The sequence below is a fragment of the Neovison vison genome, chromosome 11, assembly GCF_020171115.1.
Source record: "Neovison vison isolate M4711 chromosome 11, ASM_NN_V1, whole genome shotgun sequence".
Lineage (NCBI taxonomy): Eukaryota > Metazoa > Chordata > Mammalia > Carnivora > Mustelidae > Neogale > Neogale vison.
The window spans coordinates 138,444,546-138,469,834 of NC_058101.1; the positions used below are offsets into that span (position 1 = coordinate 138,444,546).

Below are 25,289 nucleotides of genomic sequence, written 5' to 3' on the forward strand. Positions count from 1 at the left end.
TGCACTAAGGGTTACTGTCACAAAGGTGGACAGAGACACATGGGTACTGAGAAGGACAATGGGCAAAGATAATATCCAAGAATAAATAAATTAACTAAAAAAATTCAGTCAAAAAAATGACTAAAATTTTTAGTCATTTTTTTTTCCAATTTATTTATTTTCAGAAAAACAGTATTCATTATTTTTTCACCACACCCAGTGCTCCATGCAAGCTGTGCCCTCTATAATACCCACCACCTGGTACCCCAACCTCCCACCCCCCCACCACTTCAAACCCCTCAGATTGTTTTTCAGAGTCCATAGTCTCTCATGGTTCATCTCCCCTTCCAATTTACCCCAAAGCACATACCCTTAGTCATTTTTAAGCCTTGTGGATCCAAACATCACTGAGGGTTCATTGAAGACTACAAAGTTATTTTTGTTACTTTTAAAAAACCAATGTTAATAAATATTCTTCAACCCTGAGAAAGGATGATATTCTGCCATTTGAAACAACATAAATGTACCAAGCACACTATGCTAAGTTATACAGAGATAAGTCAGACAGAGAAATACAAGTGTCAGCATAATATCACTTATACATGGAATCTAAAAAAGTCAAATTCATAAAAAAACACAGTAAAATGATAGTTACCAGGGGATGTGAGGTAGGGGAGTTAAGATCAGTTGTTTAAAGGCACAAATTTGCCAAGAGTAAACACAACATAGAGATTTAATACACAGTATAATAAATATGGACAATAATATTGTAGTATAATTATATAATGTGATAGAAGTCCTAATATTGTTATCACAATTATTTTACAATATATAAATATATCAAATTAACATGTTATACACCATAAATTTATACTTACATGTTAAATATATTCAATAAACTAAATAAAAAATAAAACTAACATTAAATATCTGTTACAAAGTATCTATTCTACAGTTCTCCTAAGAATCAACTAGGCAGCTTTTCAATTTTAACATATATACAACTAATTTATATTAGTCAGGACAAATATGGCTAAAGTATTACTTACATGGTCTGTTGTTAGTGCAGCACATGGGTGAAAATGATCAAAACAGATGTCATGATGTTTTATTGAACATATATGCTTCTCTAAATCATTGTATCTCTCACCGTAGAGCACTAACAATGAAGAGGAAGAATTTCCAAATCAGTGGACACATAAGGACTGCAATGATTTTGAAGTAAAAGAAAAATTCCAAACATACCAAGTCTAACTCTATATGATTCCTTTATTTGGAAGTAATCTTTGGGAGAATTGGCACAACAGCCAGCATTTTTTTTTAAAGCAGTATTTTTTCTCATTGTATTGTCTTCTTGTTTCCAGTAGTGTTTTACTGATTGTAGCCACCTTAAAAAATAAATTTACATATTATACAGACAGTAATATAATGCTACTTCTTGTGACATTAAATATTTTAAATAAAGATGCCTTAAAAATTATAATTAAAGGAATAGGCCTTAGAGGCAGACTACCTGAGACTGAATTCTAGCCTCCTTATTGCCGTCTGATGCTCTTGGTTGAATCACTTACATTGTTTGTACTTCACTTTCCACATTACATTCCATAAAAATGGAAATAATAATAGTAGTAGAAATACGAATCAATAGTAGTAATGGAAATAGTAAATCATAAGGGTTGTTGGGTATTAATAAATTATTAATGTTAATTATCAATATTAATTATTAAATTAGTATTATTGAAATACTAATTATTAATATTAATAATTTGCTATTTGCAAAACACTTAGAATAGTGTATGACACACAGTAGCCTTTGCTATAATTGTTATAGCAATGAGGCAAAAATCTAGCCCAAAATGATATGGGCTTTTCAATTAGTAAGGTTTTGCTATCTTTCTAAACATCTACAAAGTGGGACAACAGAAAAAATCTCAAGGTCTGTGGCAGGGGATGTCATTATACTATTTCATTTTTTCTTTCTTGCTAAAGGACAGAAGAAAAAGGAACATAAATCTATCACTGCTGGTGGACTTTTTTTGACATACGAAGAAATTTTTTACTCAACAGCAGATCTGGCTGGGACAGTCCTTGATTTTCCTTTACTGAGTGTGGCCATTCTCAGCACCTGCCAAGAAGGGTGGTAGATGCTCTGTTGCTTGAACAGCCAGAAATAAGTTAATAAACTCACCAGAAAGTTAGGAAAGTCTCCAGAACCTATATAGAAAGTATAAAATTTAAAACTGAAATGCATTTATCCAAATTGGAACATAATACCTACTCAGTGAGATGCTGAGGATTACTTATGGTAGCTGAAAGAGCCAGAAAAGGGCATCGGATCATGACAAGGAGATGCTCCCAGACTTCTGCTCCAATTTCTCCACCAAGACAATGGACCTATTAAAAAAATTCTCCTTTTAAAAGCTGATTTTAAAATAGCAAATGAAAATAAGACACAGAAGCTCAAATCACCATATACAGTTTCATGTTCCTTCAATTGACAATGCCAAGTTTATATAAATATCCACAAATCAGGTAAGAGAAAATCTTGACACAAATTTTCTTCAATCCCCATAACCAATCCATCAATAATTCCTATTTTTCTTACTTTCAAAAATTTCTTTCAAATCTATGCATTTCTCTCCAATGTGTACTGTCACCCAAGCCACCATCATATCTCAGATGCACCACTGCAATATCCTCCTGACTACCACCTAGTTTTCCTCGATGTCCCCTAATTCTTCTATCACAGCCAAAACGAAATGTCTTAAAGACTAATTAGATCAGTCCATGTCCCTAATTAAATTTCTTCAATATCTACCTTTGCAAATGGAACAGAATGTTAACTCCTTAACAGGGTGTACATTATACTTAATTTGTCCCCCTCTTGCCTCTCAAGCTTCGTTACTAAGTCATTCTGTCCCATCCTGCTCCCCCTCTGTTTAGGACATACTAGACTTTCTGGTGTTCCTTGAACACACCTTTCCTACCTCAGAGCTTTTACATGTATCATTCCTCCTGCTTAACATGCTTTTACCCCTGTTTTCCGCTTGCACAGCTCAAGCTAATGGCATATCATTAGAAGGACTTTGCTGACTGCCACTCCAGAGTTGCTCTCCTATGGCCTTCCTGCCATTATCAGTCATGCCAGAGTGTTCTTTCCCTTTACAGTATGTAACAATATAGGCTTGGCATAGTCATATGTGTACTTGTTTGTGTGCTTACTTGTTTAATTCTCTTTTCTTCAATTACTCTATGACTCTAGAACCTGGGCATTCCCAACACCAACAGTGTCTGGCATGGGAGGGGAACCCCTTAAATATTTGCTGAATTAATGAATGAATGTCTTTTAATCAAATAAGGCATACTAAACTCAATTCAGAGAAGATTCTCAAAGGTAGTCTTCTTTAAACAGATTAAGTTATGAAGCATGGCAATTAGCGGGAAAGGACCACCTGAGACAGAGATTAAAAGTTTTTTTTTTTTTCCACTGCCCATTTGGTTTTGGCCTGGTTAGATAATATACAACTCTGCTGAATGCTTTGTAAAAGCAGATAGTACTTTCCTCTGACCCTGCCAGAATTGGCATTAGCCTTCAAAACCCTTCAGCTTTACCTTATATAAAACTGGGAAAGTTTTTTTTTTCCAATTTATTTATTTTCAGAACTTCAGTTGTACTCTAATTTCAAAACTCTGAAATGGTATGGCATTCCCATACCTCATATAAGTTTTACCTTATATAAAACTTTCCCACCACTTCAATCTGAGGGGTTTGAAGTGGTGGGAAAGTTTTATATAAGGTAAAACTTATATGAGGTATGGGAATGCCATACCATTTCAGAGTTTTGAAATTAGAGTACAACTGAAGTTCTTGATTACAGAGAATTGTTGAATTTTTATTTTGAACAGAAATATTCAAAACCTTCAAGATGCAATATATACAGAGTAACTAAAAATAAGCACCAAAAAATCAATATCAAACAAATAAAACATATAGCCTACTTAGTAGCTCCAAGTTTACAATAAGAATAGTTAAGTTAAATACAAGCTTATCATCTTCTTCCACTTCAGGCTGAAATTCCTTGGAGCAAAGGAATATATCCTTTTATAATATTTTAAATATCTTTCAATAAATATTCTTAATAAAATATAAGGATAAGGGGCGTCTGGGTGGCTCAGTGGGTTAAAGCCTCTGCCTTCGGCTCAGGTCATGATCCCAGGGTCCTGGGATCGAGCCCCACATCGGGCTCTCTGCTCAGCAGGGAGCCTGCTTCCTCCTCTCTCTCTGCCTGCCTCTCTGCCTACTTGTGATTTCTGTCAGTCAAATAAATAAATAAACAAATCTTTAAAATAAATAAATAAGGATAAAATGTTATAAATATTTAATACATATTATTTAATATCTATTTAATATATATTATTTAATATAAATATTAAATAAATAAAATATATAAAATATGTATATTTTATATGTTACATATAAAATTATATTTTAAGCATATATAAAACATATGTTATATATAAATGAATACAATATGAATATTAATAATTTTAATAAATATATATTTTATATGTATTATATGAATATATAAATATAATGCATAATTATATATTATATAAATATATGCTATATATAAATTAGATATTATAACATATATAAGTAAAATATATATAATATACACAAATAAAATATATGACTATAATAAACATTTAATAAAGAGATAGCATATAATATTTAATAAATATATATTTAATATATAATATATTAAACATGTATTTTATATTATATAAATATATTTTAAGATATATATAAAATATATATTTATAAAAATACAAAATAGAATATAAGGATAAAATGTTATATTTATAAATGCTATAAAATTTTTAACGTTTATAAATACTGTAAAAATGCTATAAATATCTTCCATTTGTCTCTATAAACTTCCATTATTTTCCATCCTGGTCTCTCTAGCTTCACTTCAAAGACTCCAATGCTCTCTTTCTCCCTTGGACTTGGCCAATGGAGAGCCTTGGCAAGGGATCAAGAGCAGGAAGGAAAATGACATCTTTATTTCATTGGCTCCCTTCCTGAAAGGTTATCTTGAATTAGCTATGCCCCTCAAATAATATAAATACTCACAATACAGCTACCTCAATCAATCTCCTTCTGCGTATCAGTAACTGCTTTTTTGACTTGTCCCTTTAAGCATAGGGGTAAGTTACTAGCTCTGAATACCACACTAACCTTTATAGTTTCCCTAACATACACTTTTGGAAAACTCTCTGTTGTGTTTTGACTGGCCATTTGTTTTCTGTGTGTTTGATGACTGACAAAATAATTCACATAACTGCTATCATTGTTAGAGACCAAAATGCTTTGCTCTAGAAGTCAAAACTGGATTTTGAAATCTCTACCAGGAAAACTTATGTCATGGTGGTTAATTCTGCCTTCTTACACAGACCTCTGCAGCATATACCAGCATCCCCTATTGAGTCATAACAGCAAAATGCAGCCAAAAGACAGCATGATTCACTGAGGAAACCATTCAGAAGGAAGTACCCCCAACAACCTGAACTCTGTACAAAAGGATAAATGTCTTAAAGTACCAAATATCTTCATTATAGCACTTATGTACACTAGGAAATCAACCTAGAGAAATAATACCAAACCTACCTCATCAAATATAACATATCTGATCCTTTTCACCCACGTTTGGCGATGAGGAGCTAATAGCAGAATTTCAAAGCAGACAGGAACTGTAATAAGTACCTAAAAATAACATTGTATAAACAAAAATTTTGAGTACTTTACTATGTGCAGACTTTGTTATAAGAATATGAAAAATAGAGTTAAAACTCCTGAATATGCCTGCTAATAATTATGATATAATATCACTTCTGAGAATATTTCATTAAAATTGTGATATATTAGGTTAAACCTTATAAAACTGTAATTCTTATGAGTCAAAGTGGTAAAATATCATATTTGAAGTTTAAATTCTTATTTATAAGCAAAATAATACAAATGGAGTTAATCATCAAGGTTTATTTCTTCAATCTGACCCTGAGATAGTTTTGTTTAAAAAATGTCTATAGAGGATCAACAACTATGGATATGGGGAGAAGAAGAATTGGACTGAGGGAGAAGTTATACTTCAAAACAGGCCTGATGAAACCCTGGTGAACCTGGTACAGAATTCTGGAGCGAATACTGGCTGTCAGAGCTATTCCACATGAGGTCAAAATGTCCCAGCATTTATACCCCTGCCTAGCTCAACCACAGGACAGAGACTGTGGAGGCAGAGCTAGAGGAACTGACAGCTGGCATTTGTCTTCACCACTCTCCCAACATCTAGGCAGCAAGTCCATCCTTGAAAGGCAATCTGGGTAACACATCTTCATGTGTTATACTATATACTATATACTATACTATACTATATACTATATACTATATTATGTACTATAATCATCTTTTCACTTTTTGTTCAGTCTTAATTATGTATTTATGAATTTGTTAAGGAGGAAGACTATCTATGGCTTACTTAGCATCAGGTATTCTATCAATAATACGTTTTTTAAATTATGAGTATATTACTCATCAAGAAAAGTGAGAATATCCTGATTATCAAGAAAAAGTCTTTCTGATTAGAGATTTTTTATTAATTTTTTATAGCATTGGGTTCTTCAGATCATTTTTAATCCATTTATAAACCAAGATAATGTACTAAACTATAACTGAAATCTGAAGTTCAAACCCAAGTGTTCTTAGAGAAAGATGAGTGCTATTTCTCAACTCTTTGGAATGTAACAATATTAAATTTTCTGTAAAGCCATTTTATCTTTTGCAAATTCAAAAAATTATTTCCATGAGGCTTTGTGAAGATGCTGAATTTTGTGAAAGAGAAATATATTAGTACTATTATATAATTTGATAACAAATGCATTAATTAATATAACCTACCTGACAGTTTAGGGCATCGTGACGATAGTCCCTTGTAAAAACACCACACAGAGCTTCACCATTTGGCAGATTTTTGGTGAAACGATTCTGAACAGTTGCTGCCACTTGATTAACAAGAGCCTGATTGGCAAGGGAAGAAATTCAATAATCACATAATAAAGCACAGATGAAACCTCAGAGAATGACAGGAACTGTCTAAAAATATGTACAGTTAAAAATCAGAGAGCTTGGGGTGCCTGGGTGGCTCAGTTGGTTGAGCAACTGCCTTCGGCTCAGGTCATTATCCTGGACATGCAGAGCTGAGTCCTGCATCAGGCTCCCTGCTCCACGGGGAGTCTTCTTCTCCCTCTGATCTTCTCCCCTCTCATGTTCTCTTTCACTCTCTCTCTCTCAAATAAAATTTTTAAAAAACCTTAAAAAAAAAAGAAAGCTTAACAGAACCTTTCTTATGCCCATCTACTCTAAATACACTAACATGCTCTTTGAGATATTTGACTAAGCATGTGAACCACATTGATAAACCTCAACTTAAAGGAAAATGGGGGGAAATGTGGCTTAATCAGAAGGAAAAAAACAGGAAATGTTGCTCAAATATCAGAACACCTGTGTGACCAAGGCTTAGAAAGAAGCTGTGAGTCTACTATAGAAGAAAGACCAAGTGAAGGATTGTCAGATAGATATGTGGTTCTTCTATTTGGGAACTACCTTCAGACATCTGAAGTTTGAATATATACGTGAATACTTAGGATCAGGTGACTAGTGGAATCTGAGTATGTGGAATCTGTAAACATCTATTTTATACTCTATGCCCCCCTCAAAAGTAACACAGATTAAAACATAAATTTTAGGGGCACCTGGGTGGCTCAGGGGATTAAGTCTCTGCCTTCAGCTCAGGTCATGATCTCAGGGTCTTGGGATCAAGTTCCACATCGGGCTCTCTGCTCAGCGGGAAGCCTGCTTCTCTCTCTCTCTCTCTCTCTGCCTGCCTCTCTGCCTACTTATGATCTCTGTCTCTCTGTTGAATAAATAAATAAAATCTTTTTTAAAAAACCCATAAAACATAAATTTTAAAACATAAGCATAAAGACACTAAAAAGTGAACATTTTCACATATCTGAGCACACACGGAAACATTAAATGAAAATACTATAGACCTGAGTACACAAAGATAGTAACAAAACATTCTCATTAATATGACTCAACATAGTAAAAAGACAAAATAACCAATAAAAGTATATGCTATGATACACAAAGAGCAATGTACTTAGTATACAAAACAAATCAATGAAAAGACAATCTCAATTCCCCCAAAGTAAAAGACAAACGGGCAAATGCATCTATAAGTAGTTCATGAATAAAAAAAATGTCAGTGCCCAAAATCACATAAAGATACCCAAATGACTAGTGATCACAGAAAAGCAAATTTAAATATGAGATAGCAGTTTTTACCTGTTAGTACAGCAAAACATTTTAATAATAATGGAAATGTTAGAGAAGATAAGAGAATACACACTGCCATATCTGTCGGTGGGAATAAAAATGGATTTGAACTTTTAAAAGAGTAATTTGGCAAAAAGTAACCATGTTGCTACTAAAATTCTACTTCTAGCTAGGTTAATTTTTTATATATATTACTAATTTCCAGCAATGAGCACTTTTTAAGCCATGAAAAACAAAAAAAAGCTACAATAAAAAATAGAGTGCTCATTTCAACTAATCATATTGGTCAATCTGGTTCTAAGGCTGACCACAATTCACTAAATTTTTCCTAGAAGCTTAAATGGAGTCTGAATTCATTTTAATCTATAGAATTAAAGTTATTTAAACTCAATGTGCCTTTTCTAAGAGTAATCACTTTACAAGGGTTATGAGTGAGGATATGCAAACGTACACTTTCTTGAAAGTCAAACTTTCTCCTTAATGACAAAAATCATATTTTTTTGTTTTTAAATTTAACATTAAGCAGTAATAGATTTAAAAGAAATATGACAAAACAAATTGGCTTGAGAAACAGGCCAGTCACGAATACCCAAGAGCAAATCAGAGAAATTCCATAAACCCTGCAAAGCCAATATTAGATTCCTAAGTGACTCAATATTGCCCAGCAAAGTGTGAGTGCTTCTCTCAAAGTAAGCATAATGCTGAATGACAAAATCACAAGACCAGACTTTTTCCTCACAATGGTTCTGAGAAAAGAGTTACGTTGGCCTCTAAAACTGGAAGGAGAAAATATAGGTCACAAAATAAAGTGAAAGTTATAGAAACAGAACAAATTGATGGATGCCAGAGGTAGGAGTTGGAGATAGTGGGTGAAATGGGTAAGGGTGGACAAAAGGTGCAAACTTCCAGTTACAATATATATAAGTAGTACATATGTAATGTACAGCATGGAAACTATAGTTAACAAGACTGCATTGCATATTTGAAAGTTGCTGAGTATAGATCTTAAACGTTCCTATCATAAGGAAAAAGTTTGTAAGTATATAAGGTGATGGATGTTAACTAAACTTATTGTGGCAATTATTTCACAATATATACATATATCAAATTATGTGTGGTACACCTTAATAATACAATGTTATATGTCAATTGTAGATCAATAAAACTAGAAAATAAACAAATAATATAAAGTGAAATAGATTCACTGTGTGAGTACATGCATTATTTTAAAAGAAAAGTTTAGGAATGAAAGAAAATTCAAGTCACTTGAGGGCTACCTTTGTTGGTGCAACATACACCACCACTCCTTCACTGCTCTCCTTCAGCACCTTCTCCATGCAGTAGTAGGAAGCATAGGTTTTGCCTGAGGATGTCGGGGCAACAATCACTGCTGACTCATTATTATCCACAACATCAAGGAGCTCTCGCTGCAGGGTTCAGAGAACCATTCACATCAATAATATGAACAGCATGTTACCAAAGCAAATCGATGAATACACTTCTATTATAATTTTCTGAATTTCATATGGAATGATGGGGAGTTGAAAATGCATGAAGAAACAGATAAGAAAATCTGAAAAACTCATAACATTCTCTCAGAAGACAGGATTGCTATGCTTTTGAGCATCTGGAGGGGAGTTTGTGTGTGAAAAATGGAAAATGAGCCTGAATAAAATATCTCGTCACTGAGAAGATTTCTTTTTATCTAAGTATTTGTCATTGATTCAGTAGAGTGCTTCTCTAAAGGCTTTGAGAAATTAAGTTCTAAGAAGTAGCCAGTGTGTATTTTTGTAACAGTGAAATGATAGCTAAGGAGAAAGAAAATCAATCCTTCATAATTTCACTACTTATCTTTTCTTTACATACAAAAGAATGTCAGTTACCTACTTTGGAGGGCACAAGAAACTTCAACCCTTCAGTTTATGCTTTTAATCATCAAAATGATGACTAATCAAAGAATCAAAGATATCTATGACGGGCAGAAGATGGATAAATATCCCCAAACCTGTCTGCACACTCTTAATGTAGGTCCACACTGGGCCACATCTCAAAATTAGATGGACACAGAATAATTGAAATGTGTGTGGAATTAATAAAGAGCACTTGGCAGCTTTGTGTCCTACACTAAAGTACGGAACAGGTCCTCCCATTCCTGAAAAGGAGGCAGGAATTTTTAAAGATCTTATACTATCATCAACATAAGAAAGATAAAGTCATATTCTGAATTTGAATTCTAGTACACTGAACCTATGAAACTGCATGTATGTAGGTAAATACATTCATTTATTAGCAATTTTATATGGTTTAATCTAAGCAGAAACATACCATTTTACCCCAAGTTTTATATCCATCAATTTTCCATGTATGTATAGAAGAATGGCTATTATGGTGACAGGTATAGCGTGTGAATATCTAAAAAAATTGCTATATTGTTTAAACTACCAAAACTGCTCTGTGTGCATTTACATATGAAATCTCCTATTGACACAGGGAAAACATGGAGGTTGTCCCACAATGATATAACTGGATAACACAGACAGAACTTAAAAAATGTATGTGAATTCATCCAAGTACCTCCATTTATAAAAAATGAACAAAATGAAAATTTCACTTCCTTTAAATGGAAAAGACTTTCCATTTCATCATTTCCAATGATAAAATAATTTTAAATAACATGACTCCATATGAAGTTCATGACAAATATAATATGTAAAGCCACAATAATGAGAAGGTCCTGACATTACATTTAATGATAAAATACAAATAAAATAAGATTTTTGTTTCATTCAGTTATTACCTGCCATGTGTCAGGAATAAAATCCTGAACTCTGGGATCTGGATCTTTTCTCTCATCTCGTATCAAATAATGGCCCATGTACTGTAGTTGAAACCGAACTGGCCCAATGCCAATTGAGTATTTATCTATTTTCTTCTTTATGTCATCTCTTGCAACCTACATTATTTCAAAAGTCCATTTGGAGAGTTATTTTAAACTACAACATTATTTAAATAATTAAGTAATTAATTTAATGTATTATTGAGTACTTTTTACAAGAAAAGCATTTTACCGTCTTTTCAATTTTGTAGTATTTATTGATGAAGTTCTTTACCACCTCAATCACCACCTTAACTGTGAGTACATTGACAGACATCAAGATTTTCAAATATCCATTATGGTATTTGTAGCTACAATCTAATACACTTAAAGACAACTAATCCATCACAATATAGTTTTTAAATTGTTTGTTAGAATTAAATACAGTATTAGTTTAAAGGGTCTGCAGAAATTATCTGGCATCTGTTTGTTCAGACAAGTATCTGTATCAGTTTTCTAATTCTAGTTTATTTCAAGTTTGGGCAGCTGAATTACTAGCAATGATCGAACATAGGAGTAAATATTGTCAGTTAAAAAAAGAAAAAATCTAGAAGAAGGGACTGCATTTGCAAGACACTTTATGTACACCCATAATTATTCTATTAAAATGAGCTATTCTGAAAATTACCTGGGTTGGATAGAAAGAACTTGCCAATTCATCAAATCCTAAATACTTCAGGCATTTGGCTATGAGTTGCTGATCTGCCTCCTGCAAAAGTTCTGGGTATTTTTCCATCAAGGAATGGATCCTTTTCATCATTTGAACAGCTATATTTAAATCTTTCGTGGTTTCACCTTGGCAAATAATAAACAATATAATTTTTATAAAGACCATCAAAAATAATGTTTGATTATCCAAGATTAGTCATCCAGGCTATCAATCTGACCTAATTATTTTATTTAACATTTATATAGTTTTTGGAATACAGATGACTAGGTAAAATATAATTAAAGTGCGCCTATACCTACTTCATCATTTCTATGGATAACTGGGAAGTAGCTGTGCAAATAAAGTAGACAGAGAAAAGTCTTATAGTTCATGATAGTAATAAGATTATTAAAGCTCAAGGTTGTATTAAGTGTTCTGGGGAACAACAAATATTTTCTTACCTATTATTTTCATGCCATCTCTACTATCATCAAAAAAAATATTTAGATGACTTTAAATATCTGGTTAAAAACTTTGCAAAATTTATTGAGTCCTACTGTTGACCATAGATAATTATTTTGTACAGTCATTGGAGGTTTTCAATTAGTCTATTACAACTGAAAAATACAGAGTTTGCTAATTATTCTTCATTTCTACATGGTTATTACATTCTTTTTATTCTTCCTAACTGCTAACCTTTCCATACTTACTATGTTAGAGCTGTTTTTAATTTCAAATTTCTTCCAATAAACCTATGTTTTAGCTATCTAACAAGTATTATTACCAAATACCTACTGAATACTACAAGAGACTAAAAAAAATTTTTAATATAGAATTTTTCCCCTCAGGAGAGTAAACCATTTAATTCTGATCTTTCTTAGTAGGAGTCAGCTGCAAATTCTAATACAACATCTTGTTTGGGGAGAAATATATAAGCCAGATCTCGTGCTTCTCACTGTGAAAAAATCCACAGTGAAAGGCTGACACCTTTTGAAGTTAACACAATGGGCGGGGCGGGGGGGGACATGATCCAGTGACCATGTATTAAATGGATTCAAGTGTGGAGATGCCAGAGACAGACAGATCAACTAGGTTACTGGGAAGAATTGTCAGTTTGGAGTTCTTATGGCACATATCATTTATCTGTTACTAATTTATGTACCTTTACCCAGGTTTATTTCCCCTTATCTTCTTCTTCCTGTCTCTTCTTTTTTATTCTACTATGTGTTATAGAAATTGCAAAGTATAGCACATGGGTATCATGGAAACATTTAGAAGAATTCAACATGGCTGGCAAACATAATCTTTAGTTTTACCCAGAAAGAAAATGTTTGCACTTCAGATTTCAAAAATGAGAGACAGATCTCCCAGAGTGCCTCACCATCTTTGCTGGTTCCTTTAACTATGCCCACAGTTTTATAAGAAGTTATTCTTATTCCTATCTTTGACTGATTTGATTTGAATTTGCTTAGGAATGTGCTGTATATTAGCTACTTTGAGATTTCACTGCTCACTGATAAAAGAAGTAATCTTTAGAGGAATTCTGTGAGGATAAAATCGCATAATGAATCTAAGGCTTCTAACACAAACTTCCAGTTAATAAATGACAGCTATCATCATTACATCCTTTGATTAATTCTCCAGTTCATCAAAACAAAAAACACAAAATCACATAAATTTACCTCGGCAATGTTCTTTCCATGCTTTCAAGCAGGCAGTCAATGCTACCATTTCAACTCGAAATTTCACTGAGTTACTTTTACATGATTTCAAAAAATCTTCCAGGTTCTTTATTCCAGAGTTTAAGTTCTCTTTCATTTCCTCTTCAATAGAAAATGACAGAGCACTCCATTTTTTCTCCTCTTTTTCCTCTTCCTTAGCAAATAATCTCTTTTTATTCTCTCTAGTAATTATTTCAGCCTTGGTCTCCTGTCCAAAAAAGGGGGAAAAGAAGCATATCATGAAACAAGTTGGAAATATTCCAAGATTAAATTTCATATATGTGACAATATTTTTAAGCGTATACTGGTTATTTTGACCATCATTCCATTCTTAAATAGGAACAATTTTAGGTTCAGTATTTATTTCTTAAAATTAAACCCTCTCTTAATTAAAAACTTATGACAATTAAATTTAATCACTATAAAGCCTCTCTGCAGATAACTATATAGATTTCTGAGTGGTATAGATTAGATTATAAATCAAAGAGTAAATTAATAAAATTGGAAACATCAGGTCACTGTTTTCTCATGTCCCTGCATTGCTTCCTGCAGCTCTCTCTGGACTGGATTTTCCTCTTCCATTTTTCCACTGTCATCTCCCTGTCTCCTACTTGTCCTTCAAGATATTTCCTCTATGAAGCCTTTCCTAACTCCCAAGCTTAACTCAGATATTTCTTCTCTGCCAGGGCATCTCTCTATCAAAGTACTCATTACATATACTGTAGTTATGATTTTACTTGTCTATCTCTCTAATCTATCTAGATTAACTTTCTTGAAACAGGAATATGTCATAGTTGTCTGTATGTTTCAAGCACAAAACATTTAGCTTATAATATTTGATAAGTGAATGAGGAAAAGCAAAAGCAGATGAAGGAAAGGAGTGGATAGAAAGAAACAACATAAATACAACTTATTTGCTTTATCTGGATAAGCTTTTCCAGTTGACTTAAACTCAATATGAATCCTCTTTACTAGACTTTTACCAATCTGATTTATTAATCTATAAAAACAAATTAAAGAATTGTATTCACTAGAGAATTCTATAAATCTTCCATTATTCTGATTAGTCATGAAATTAACATATAAATTTGTCTACAATGAAGTCAATATTATTTGTCATCATTTTCTCAATAATTCTAATCAACATTATTTGAGGATTCCTAATGTTTTAATCTGCCAAACGTTTGGTGTTCGGTTAACTCAGCATGATTCTTTCTCAGTACGAAAAGGGTGATCCTTGGCCCTTTGCCATGCACAATGCTTATCATATCCTGAAAATGCAGACTTATTAAATGGTTGCTAGAAGAGCACTTTATATAGTGCTGAGAGTTTTTATCTTCAATAAGATAATTTAATTTCTAATAATTAAAAGAAAAAATGGGATATTTTCAGTCTTCATAATTTATACCATATAATGAGAATTTTTGCTACAAACTTTCTATTTTATAACATCCCTCTTAAAAAAAAAAAAAAGAAAGAAACTTCTTCATAGCCCTAAATGAAAAAGGAAAAGTAATTGGATGATTTCACCAACAACAAAATTGGCTATGAAAATAAAAAGGGGGTTGTCACCACAAGAAGAAAAACAATGACCACATACATGGGCTTGGGAAAGGCTGCTTTTTAACTATTAAAGCAAAAGTCCCCATTTCTGCTTGGACTTTTTGAAAAATGTCAGCTTTACTGAGTTATTATGGAAAAATACAATTGTAAAATATTTAAAGTATACATCATGGTGATTTGAAATATAAATATATGTAGTTGAACTTTCCCCATTGGGTTAAGTAATCCATCCATTACCTCACACATTTATCTTTTTTGGAAGTGAGAACATTGAAAATCTACTCTCTTAGTAAATTTTAATGATGCATTACAGTGTTATCAACTACAGTCACTATATTTTACATTAGGTTCTCAGACACTATTCACTGTATAGCTGAAAGTTTGCACTTTTTTACCAACCTCTACCTATTGCCCCCACCCACCCAGTCTGTGGCAACCATCTTTTTTTTTTATTCCACATATAAATGATAACATGCAGTATTTATCTTTGTCTAGTGTACTTCACTGAGCATTGCCAGGTTATCCATGTTGTCAGAAATGGCAGGAATTCCTTCTTATAGCTAAATAATATTCCATTCTGTGCATATATACCCCATAATCTTTATTCATCCATCCACTGATAAATGTTTACTCTGTTTCCATATCTTGGCTATTATAAATAATGCTGCCATGAACATGGGAGTGCAGATATATTTTCCATAGCCTATTTTCATTTCCTTGGATAAATGCCCAGAAGTGGATTGCTAGCTCCTATGGTAGTTCTATTTTTAATTTTTTGAGTAATCTCCATATTGTTTCATAGTAGCTGCACCATTTACATTTCCAAGTACAGTGCATAAGAGCTCCCCTTTCTCCAAATCCTTGTCAACACTTGTTACCTTCTGTCTTTTTCATGACAGCCATTCTGACATCTCTGAGATAATATTTCATTGTGGTTTTGACTTGTATCTCCCTGATGACTGATGATGTTGAGCACCTTTGCATATACCGTTGGCCATTCCTATATCTTCTTGAAAAAAAATTCTATTCAGTACTCAGTCCACTTTTAAAACCAGATTGTTTGGTTTTGGGGGGTGTTGTTATTAAGTAATATTACTTCTTTATATATTTTAGATATATATTTAGATATAATCAGGTATATGATTAGCAAATATCTTCTCCCATAGAGTAGACTGCTTTTTCATTTCACTGATGGCTTCCTCTGCTGTACAGAGTTTTTAGTTTGATGCAGTCTCATTTATTTTTGCTATTGTTACCTTCGCTTTTGATGTCAAATCAAAAAAAAAATCATTGCTGAGACCAATGTCAAGGTGCTTACCCCCTTTTTCTTCTGGGAGTTCCATGGTTTCAGGTCTTTTATTCAAGTCTTTAATTTATTTTGAGTTGATTTTTATGTATGCTAGTTTCATTCTTTTGCAGGTGGCTGTCTAATTTTCCCAACACCTATAAACTGTCTTTCCCCTCATTGCATATTCTTGCCTCCTTTTTCTTGAATTAAGCATATATGCATGTTTGTTTCTGGGCTCTTTATTCCCTTCTATTGATTTGTATGTCTGTTTTTGGGCCAGTACCATACTCTTTTGATTATTACAGCTTTGTAGTATATCTTGAAATTTGAGATTGTGATACTTCCAGTTTTGTTCATCTTTTTCAAAATTGCTTTGACTATTCAGGTTCTTTTGCGGTTCTATACACATTTTAGAATTATTTCTTCTAATTCTGTGAAAAATGTTATTGGTAGTTTTATAGGGATTGAATTAAATTTGTAGATTGTTTTGGTTACCATAGACATTTTGAGAATAATAATTCTTCCAATCCATGAGCACAGAATATCTTTCCTTTTTTGTGTGTGTCATCTTCAGTTTCTTTCATTGATGTTTTATAGTTTTCACTAAGTAAAGTACAGGTCTTTCACCTCCTTGATAAAATTTATATCTAGGTATTTTGATACAATTGTAAATAGAATCATTATCTTAATTTCTCTTTCTGCTAGTGTGCTATTTGTGGATAGAAGCACAACAGATTTCTGTACATTAATTTTGTATTCTGCAACTTTACCAAATTCATTTATTAGTTCTAACTTTTTTTTTGGTAAAGATTTTAGAATTTTTTTTTATATATAATGTCATGTCATCAACGAATAGTGAAAGTTTTACTACTTCCTTACCAATTTGGAGAACTTGTATTTATTTTTCTTGCCTAATTGCTCTGACTAGGATTTCCAGACCATTCTTAATAAAAGTGGTAAGAGTGGGCATCATTGTCTTGTTCCTGATCTTAGAGAACATGTTTTCAGGTTTTCACCTTTATTATTATATAATAACTTTCCTTGTTTCTTATGACAGTCTTCGCCTTAATGTCTATTTTCTCTAATATAAATATAGCTACCCCTGCATTTTTTGTTTTCGATTTGCATGGAATATCTTCTTCCATCCCTTTACTTTTAGTTTGTGTGTCCGTAAAGCTGAATAAAGCTGAAGTGAGTCTCTTTTAAACATCATATAGTAGGGTATAATTATTATTATTATTAATTCAGCCCCTCTATGTCTTTTGATTGGAGAATTTAGTCCATTAACATTTAAATTAATTATTAATATGTATTGGCTTACTATGACCATTAATTTTTTCTGACTGATTTACAATTCCTTTGTTTTTCTCTTTTTCCTCTTGCTTTGTGACTTGATAGCTTTCTGCAGTGGTATGCTCAGATCCTTTTTGTTACTTTAAAGTATGCAAATCAGTCTCTTTCTGGGAAAGACTGGGAATAAGCATTTCAGTCTGCTGCCTCTATGCCTTGGGTGGGGATAATCAAGCTACAGTCTTGTGGGTCCTGTGGATGCAAGCTTTGTTGGCATTCAACGCTAGATGTTTTGAGAGGCCCTTTCCTCTCAAAGTTCCTCAAGTGGAACTCAAAAGTTAGGGTGCCAGACCAAAAATTTGGTTCCAATCTTTTCCTCCTGAGGGCAAAATTAGGACTTTGGAGTTTTCTCCCAATTGCATGTCTCTGTACCAGGGATGGGGTTTATAGTGAGAGTATGTTTCAGCCTCTTCTTCTACCTGTTTCATTATGGGATTTTTCTCATTTGTTTCTCATTTTCTCACTAGTTCTCTAGTTTCTGGATTGCCTTCACAGAAAATTTTCCTATATTTATCTGTAAATTCTGTATGTCCATGGGAGGAGATGATTTCAGGAACCTCCTATATTGCCATCTTAGACCAGATCTCAAAAGAACTATATTTTTAATTTTATTTCAACATTTCTAAATCCAAGCCTTTAGTAACCTATTGTCTTATATTCTTTTTCAAATACATATACATTTTATTATGTATAGAAGACCATATATAACCTTGTATATGGAGGTTAGACTTTCTTACCAAATAAATAAAATAATCTAAGTGTTCATATATAAAAAGAAAAAGTATAGAATGAAAAGAAATTACCAGAGGAATTTAACAAATAGCAACTTAAGAAAAGTCAAAAAACAGTTTTAAATTTGATAGAATTAATAGAACTTACATGTGCCTTTTTCTTCTTGGGTGCACTGAAATTACTCTTTGGCTTGACAGCTTGAGTTACAACCAATTTTGGAGAGACTGATTCTAATGAACTCCCATAAAATCGCTGGAAAACATGATACTTCTGCACAGACCTAAGATAACGAGGATCTCTAGATTTTTCTGAAAAATAAAAGACTTAAAATGTAAAACTACTTGATTTTTTTCAAAAGCATTCTCACTAAACCTTCATACCATCCCACCCATACATGTACTTTTTAGTTTGGAATAATAGTTTAGTCTGATTTACATTTGTTAAAGAGGGAATCAAGTCAGGCAAATATTTATCTATAGAATAACTCTTTTCCTTATTTAAAAGATGGAAGTAAAAATAAATAAATAAAATAAAAGATGGAAGTGACAAGACACTCTCACTATTTACTTCCTAAAGCAAATATCATGCTACAAAGAATGATAGATTCTGCATATTACCTCTTTATTTGCTCTATGATTGAGTTTAAGAAGAAGCAGATAGAGGCAAAATCAAGAAGATATCTATCTTGGATATCCTGGCTTCCGGCACTGCTTGAAAAATCCTTACTCTCAATCATAGCCACAGAGCCAAGAGTTTGGCAGCTGAAAAACACTTACACCATGGAAAAATCCAAAGACACAGGAAATTCCAACAATCAAGGAATGATTTACTTCCATACCCAAAGAAAACTACAATTAAGAGGATAATTAAGCTGGTTGATTTTTCTATGTCTGTATCTACATATATCTAATTAAACTGTTTTGAAAGATATTAATGGTTAATCTAAAAGGTCCCCTCACATCTTGCATGGTCTTAGTAGCTATTTATGTAAACAGGCTGTTAAGTATAAGCAAGCCTACTATGCACCCTCCTAGATTCTTCTGAAAGTTAAGTTTTATCATCTTGAAAAAGGGTGGAGGTAAGATAGGGGTAGACAAACATGAGATGAAGACAAGGGATGAACCAAGGGGACAAGATACCTAATTAAATCTCTATTGATCTATTTTTAGTGGTTTCATGGGCCTCCTTTTGCAGTTCCAGTCATCCCGAGCTTGAAAGCACATAAAATACTGGCACTTGTTATATGTAATCAACTGGGTGGTGTGAAAGTAGCTGAAATTGCTCAAAAGACTAGGGCCTTAGTATTATGAATGTCAAGGAATACACAGATATTTTAAACTGCAAACCATATTTATTTAAAACAGCTCCAAGTTTTTGTGGGGACAAATGCAGTATTGGTGCACTTCCTCGGACATCTGCATTCCTATGTAACAGAGTGGGACTTTTTTATTACCGTCTTTACTGACATACATCTAAATATCTTGTAGACTAGTATCATTCAAGAAATACAACTTGTGGCTCATGATATGATATTTTTTTACAAAATAAAAAAAGAATGAAATTGATTTTAATTTATTTCACCAGAGACACATAACTCACCATCAAATTGACACTTTGTCCTATCATAATCATCACTAAGGGGTCTGTGAGAATGCCAATGCACAAGTTCATCAAATTCCTTTTGTTTAACTAGTGAAGTCACAGTAGGATCATCGCTATGAGACAAAAGAAATGTATGCACATTTTAAATTTCATGCCTCTAAATAGAACACAGCACAGGTTTCATTTTTTAATATTATAAAAATTAAAGCCACCCTTCTTCTTTCTATAATATGATGTGGGTGTTAGAATCCCAAAAACAGTTTATTAGGTGCTTAAGAACCCAGAATCTACCCCACATCTCTAGCAATCTCAACAACATCAACAAATATTCATTAATTAATCCACTAATTAAAAACATCCAACTGGAGTAATTTTACTCTAAAATTAAAACCATATTGATTTTAACCTAGTTAAGATCAAAGACATTGATAAATTTGCTATTAAACTCACTATGTGTTACAAACACATATTGCATTTAATATACTCCATTTAATTTGTTTCATTTCATAGAATCTTTAATGAGTAAGTCATCCATTCCACCCATTTACTAAGACATTTTTGGTCTTATACCTCTTTAAGAAAGGCAAGTCTTTCAAAAGATCACCAACAAATTTATCAATCAGTTCACATGACATTGAAATAAATCCCAAATTAGGAATCTTTTCTTTGGAGGTATCTGTAAACAAGTAAAAAAAAAAAAAAATTAAGACGGTGTCAAAAGTGAGACTTTCACATAAGAACGTTACACATCATTTTCTAAAGCCTTAAAATAAAAAACATTTTTCATTGATTGTATTTACATTTATCAATTCCAGACCTTCCCATAAAGCTATTGCCCACATTAAAACATTTTGGAATGTAGAAGAGTATGAAGAAATAGGCAGTAATTAGGCATGTAGGTATATAGGTAGGTAGAAAAACAACTGTTTACTGTTTTTAAATATCTATTTCCTTCATTATCCCTTATTACAAGGAAGTTGAACATGGAACTTGCACTCAGATCTCCCACATAAATACTTCTATGGAAATAAATATTTAAAAAATAAGGAAGATTGGGATGCCTGGGTGGCTCAGTTGGTTAAGTGGCTGCCTTAGGCTCAGATCATGATCCCAGCCTCCTGGGATTGAGTCCCACATCAGGCTCCTTGCTCAGCAGGGAGCCCGCTTCTCCCTCTGCCTCTGCCTGCCATTCTATCTGCCTGTGCTCACTCTCTCTGTCAAATAAATAAATAAAATCTTTAAAAAAAAGGGGGGGGAAGATATATAGATAATAATGAAATAACTTGTTATCATGACAGTATTTTCTTACATTCTCTTTGATATTATATATATGTATACATATATGTATCTACACATATACACATACATGTGATAGATACCATACATATCAAACATATATCCTATATATAATAGTTGCTTAATGAATGCCTTTTTATTTATACCTGGTTCACAATTATAGGTAAGCTGTCATTGCTCTGCCCATCCCCTTCATGTTCAGTTTCTGTTTGCCTGACACCTTCTTACTGCAGGTCTCTGCACTCTCTGCCTGAGTACTTTTCTTCTTACAGCCATGTGAAGGTCAGAAGTGCTAAGGATCCCATGCCCATAGATAGCCCTCAGCCAAAAATGTAACAGGAGTTGCAGGTAAATGCCCCAGCTATCTTGCTCTTCAGGTAAGATATCACTGAGGTGGTTTGAATGACATTCTAAGAGTCCCAGTAAAATCTGCCTGTACCTGTCCACAGTGGAAACCTGCTCATTAACATGTCCTACACTGGTTTTGTTCTCTTCCTGATCTTACCTAACCACTCCCTTATTTGATCTTTCTATGATCAATAAACCCCTTATTTGATCTTCCTCAAGAGTCTTTGTCTGGTAGAACTCATCTGGACAAAAGAGTGTGTATATATATACATACATATATATGTATATATATATAAAGAGTATATGTATTCTTTCCCCATATTCTGAAAAATATATTTATATTGATACATCCTAAATTCACATTAGAGTTCCTTCTCACATTCCTTAGGGGGACATTTTACTCTTCCTGAAATTCATCACATGGAGACATCTTCTATGATGTTATGATGATGGCTTAATCATATTTCTCTTTTTTTAAGATTTTATTTTTATTAACTTATTTGTCAGAGAGAGAGAGCACAAGGAGGAGAAATGGCTGGCAACAGGAGAAGCAGGATCCCTGCCAGGATCCCTGGCAACAGGAGAAGCCTTATGTGGGACTAGATCCCAGGACCCTGGGATCATTACCTGAGCTGAAGGCAGACGCTTAACTGACTGAGCCACCCAGGCATTCCCAGGGTTTATGATGTTTTTCATCTACAAAGAATGTACTAGATTCTTCTGATCACTTTAAGCTAATTTTTCAGCTTAGAGTTGTCTTGAAACTACTAACAGAATAACTGAAACCCCAAATTCTTGGGAAGATGGACCTATAATTAGAAATCAACCTTGTAATTCATTTTGTATTAGCCAGAGGTCAGTCTCCCTTTATTCTTGTCTCCTGGAATTGCATTTCTATTGTTTTGAGCTTAACTATGATAATACTAAAAGATGTTTGGTGTGTCTTACCAGCATTTCAATTGTTTCCCAAAAGAGATTTTCCCCCTAACCTTTACTGCCATATTGATAGAAATGAAAGTCACATATATCTGGCTTTTTTTTTTAATTGGCAACAACATTAGCTATAAGCAAAACATATAACTCTTCAAAACTATAGTCATAGCATGTCATCCCAATGATACAGCAAAAGGTTATTTTATTTTTATTTATTATTATTATTAATTTATTATTTATTATTTAAATGCATAGTGCCAGAAAAAAAATTTAGATATACAACAGTTAGTAGTGTTTTCAAAAAAAATCTTCAGAGACCTAAACTGTTACTTCAAATTAATTTGGAGATTTATTACCTTTGATTGGTGATGAATTCTTTTCAAGAAAACAAAGCTTTGTTGTTCTCAGAGGAAATGGCTTTCCAACAGCAAACTTTCCAACCAACTTTGACACAGTATTCCAAAGATATTCATAATCTTTCATAATGATATCTCCCAAATTCAAATGTAAGCCTATATGATAGTTAAAAGTACTAAATATTAAAAGTCATTACAATATATACAGAAGCATATGCTTTGACAAAATTCATAGCGCTCTGAATTATTTGTCAAACTGTAAAATTTTCAGTGAATTCCACACTGCACCTAAATAAATAATTTACAGCTATCATAACAACAGATTTTGGATATCTATTTTATAAGGTAAAAAATGTTAAAAACAATAGAAATGCAATAACTTTACAACCAATAAAACTGAATATAACTTATTTTTCAGAGATAAGAACATTTGTAGAGAGCTGCTACATTTATATGTTGTTAACTCATTTCAATGTTTGGCATGTGTAGGAACCAAATTCTAGAGGTCAAAGAAGCTTCAAGAATGCTCAATGAGTTATAGCTCTCTTAAAACATGTTTTCTTTTTCTTTGACTATTAAGAAATAGCAGAAAATTTATTCTAACAAAATAATTCAAAGAAAGAAAAACAAATTACATATAACATAAATCAGCTTCATCTTTGGAAAAAAATTAAAATTCCCTAAATATCTCATAGTAGTCAGATGATTAGCTTAATTTGAATAAATATTTTTAAATATAATGCATATATTTAAGTGAAAAATTAAACTGTTAAAATTATCTAAAAATGCCAAGTACCCAAACATGTATTTTTTTCAAGAATACTTGAGTATATTAATTTAAAAATGTTTTAAAATATAACTCACTCTGATTGCAACTAAATAAAACATATACATGTATAAACAAAGATTGAAAGGAAAATAATTGCTATGTTTCATGTTGGACATATAGGAAAATGATTTTGAAGTTTTAAATTCTTTATAATGTTTATCTCTGGGTGAAAGTACAATTATTAAAATATACTGAGGTGGTACCTTCAACATTTTCATTTTCATAGTAAAAAGCAATATTCTTCAACAAAAGCTGATCACTTAAGTCTGAAAGGTGAATTAAATTCAGATTCCAGAATTCACAAATGTTTATATTACTTAGGATGAAATATTCACACCACTTTTTCTGCAAATCAAAAATAAAACCAAGTTATTGATGATTGTTATATTAGCAATAAACTATAATACAACTTCAAATGCATCAATAATCCAATGAAAGGCAAGTTGGCAAGGTTCTTCCAATTCTTATTACATTCTTTCAGGCTGGATAATGCTGAATGCTTTTATCTTAAAACATTAGATCATAAAATAAAACCAAACTGACCAAAAAATTAATTCAGCAATAGTTCTTTATTCTGAATCATAGAAATCTGTGTTTGACTCAATGCGATTCTTTCCTCACACAAATTTCATAGATTTGTCCCAATGCTACAGAAATACTTCTGTTTTCAAATGTGCCTCTGTTCTTTACTGAGATTTTAATGTTTTCCAATTCTACTTTCAGGTCAAAAGAGTATTTAAGAAATAGCATTTAATTGTTTAGTGGTCTAGAAGATGATGAATTCATCATCTTCAAAGATGATGAAAGATTCCCTTCAAACTCAAACTCAAGATTCCCTTCCATCTACACCTGCTGAATTTATGATAGTGAGGCTATATTCACGCCTACACAGACAGAATGTCTTCACTGGCCACACTTAGTTCAGAGTTGAGTAGACATGAGTAAACAACCTTAGCAAGTGAGAGCCTAGTCATTTTTTCAGTCAATAATAATGTTTGGGGAATTAAATTCATTGGGGGGAAACCAAGCCTTCTCTGCCCCACCCTCCCTCAATAATAAAATCAAATGCTTTCCATATGTGAACAATTTACTTATCTATATTGATGTTGAAAGAGAACTCAGAATTGTCCAACAAAAATAGAACATGGGCATGCTGCATATTTTATCCTAAATTTCCAGAAGTCACATTAAAAAAAATTTATTTTAATTAACTCAACCCATCCAAAGACTTATTTTCTTTTTAAGATTTTATTTATTTAGTTGAAAGAGAGAATGAGAGCGAGTGAGCATGAAAGGAGAAAGGTCAGAGGGGGAAGCAGACTGCCCGCCGAGCAGGGAACCTGATGCGGACTCGATCCCAGGACCCCACG

At 32.7% G+C, this 25,289-nt stretch overlaps 1 protein-coding gene across 3 annotated transcripts in view; it reads right to left on the reverse strand.

The window, feature by feature from the left end:
- Window positions 1–25,289, reverse strand: part of DDX60 (DExD/H-box helicase 60) — a 116,932-nt gene that overhangs the window by 56,456 nt on the left and 35,187 nt on the right. For all 3 annotated transcript variants that reach the window (XM_044224817.1, XM_044224815.1, XM_044224816.1), the window contains 14 exons: window positions 24,123–24,264; window positions 23,091–23,246; window positions 20,728–20,833; window positions 20,155–20,270; window positions 18,703–18,863; window positions 13,584–13,830; window positions 11,881–12,047; window positions 11,175–11,330; window positions 9,655–9,804; window positions 6,938–7,057; window positions 5,651–5,746; window positions 2,258–2,373; window positions 1,225–1,367; window positions 1,029–1,138 (listed from right to left, as the gene is read on the reverse strand). In XM_044224817.1, the coding sequence (XP_044080752.1) occupies window positions 1,029–1,138; window positions 1,225–1,367; window positions 2,258–2,373; window positions 5,651–5,746; window positions 6,938–7,057; window positions 9,655–9,804; window positions 11,175–11,330; window positions 11,881–12,047; window positions 13,584–13,830; window positions 18,703–18,863; window positions 20,155–20,270; window positions 20,728–20,833; window positions 23,091–23,246; window positions 24,123–24,264 (1,986 nt within the window). The remainder of the gene's footprint in view (window positions 1–1,028; window positions 1,139–1,224; window positions 1,368–2,257; window positions 2,374–5,650; window positions 5,747–6,937; window positions 7,058–9,654; window positions 9,805–11,174; window positions 11,331–11,880; window positions 12,048–13,583; window positions 13,831–18,702; window positions 18,864–20,154; window positions 20,271–20,727; window positions 20,834–23,090; window positions 23,247–24,122; window positions 24,265–25,289) is intronic.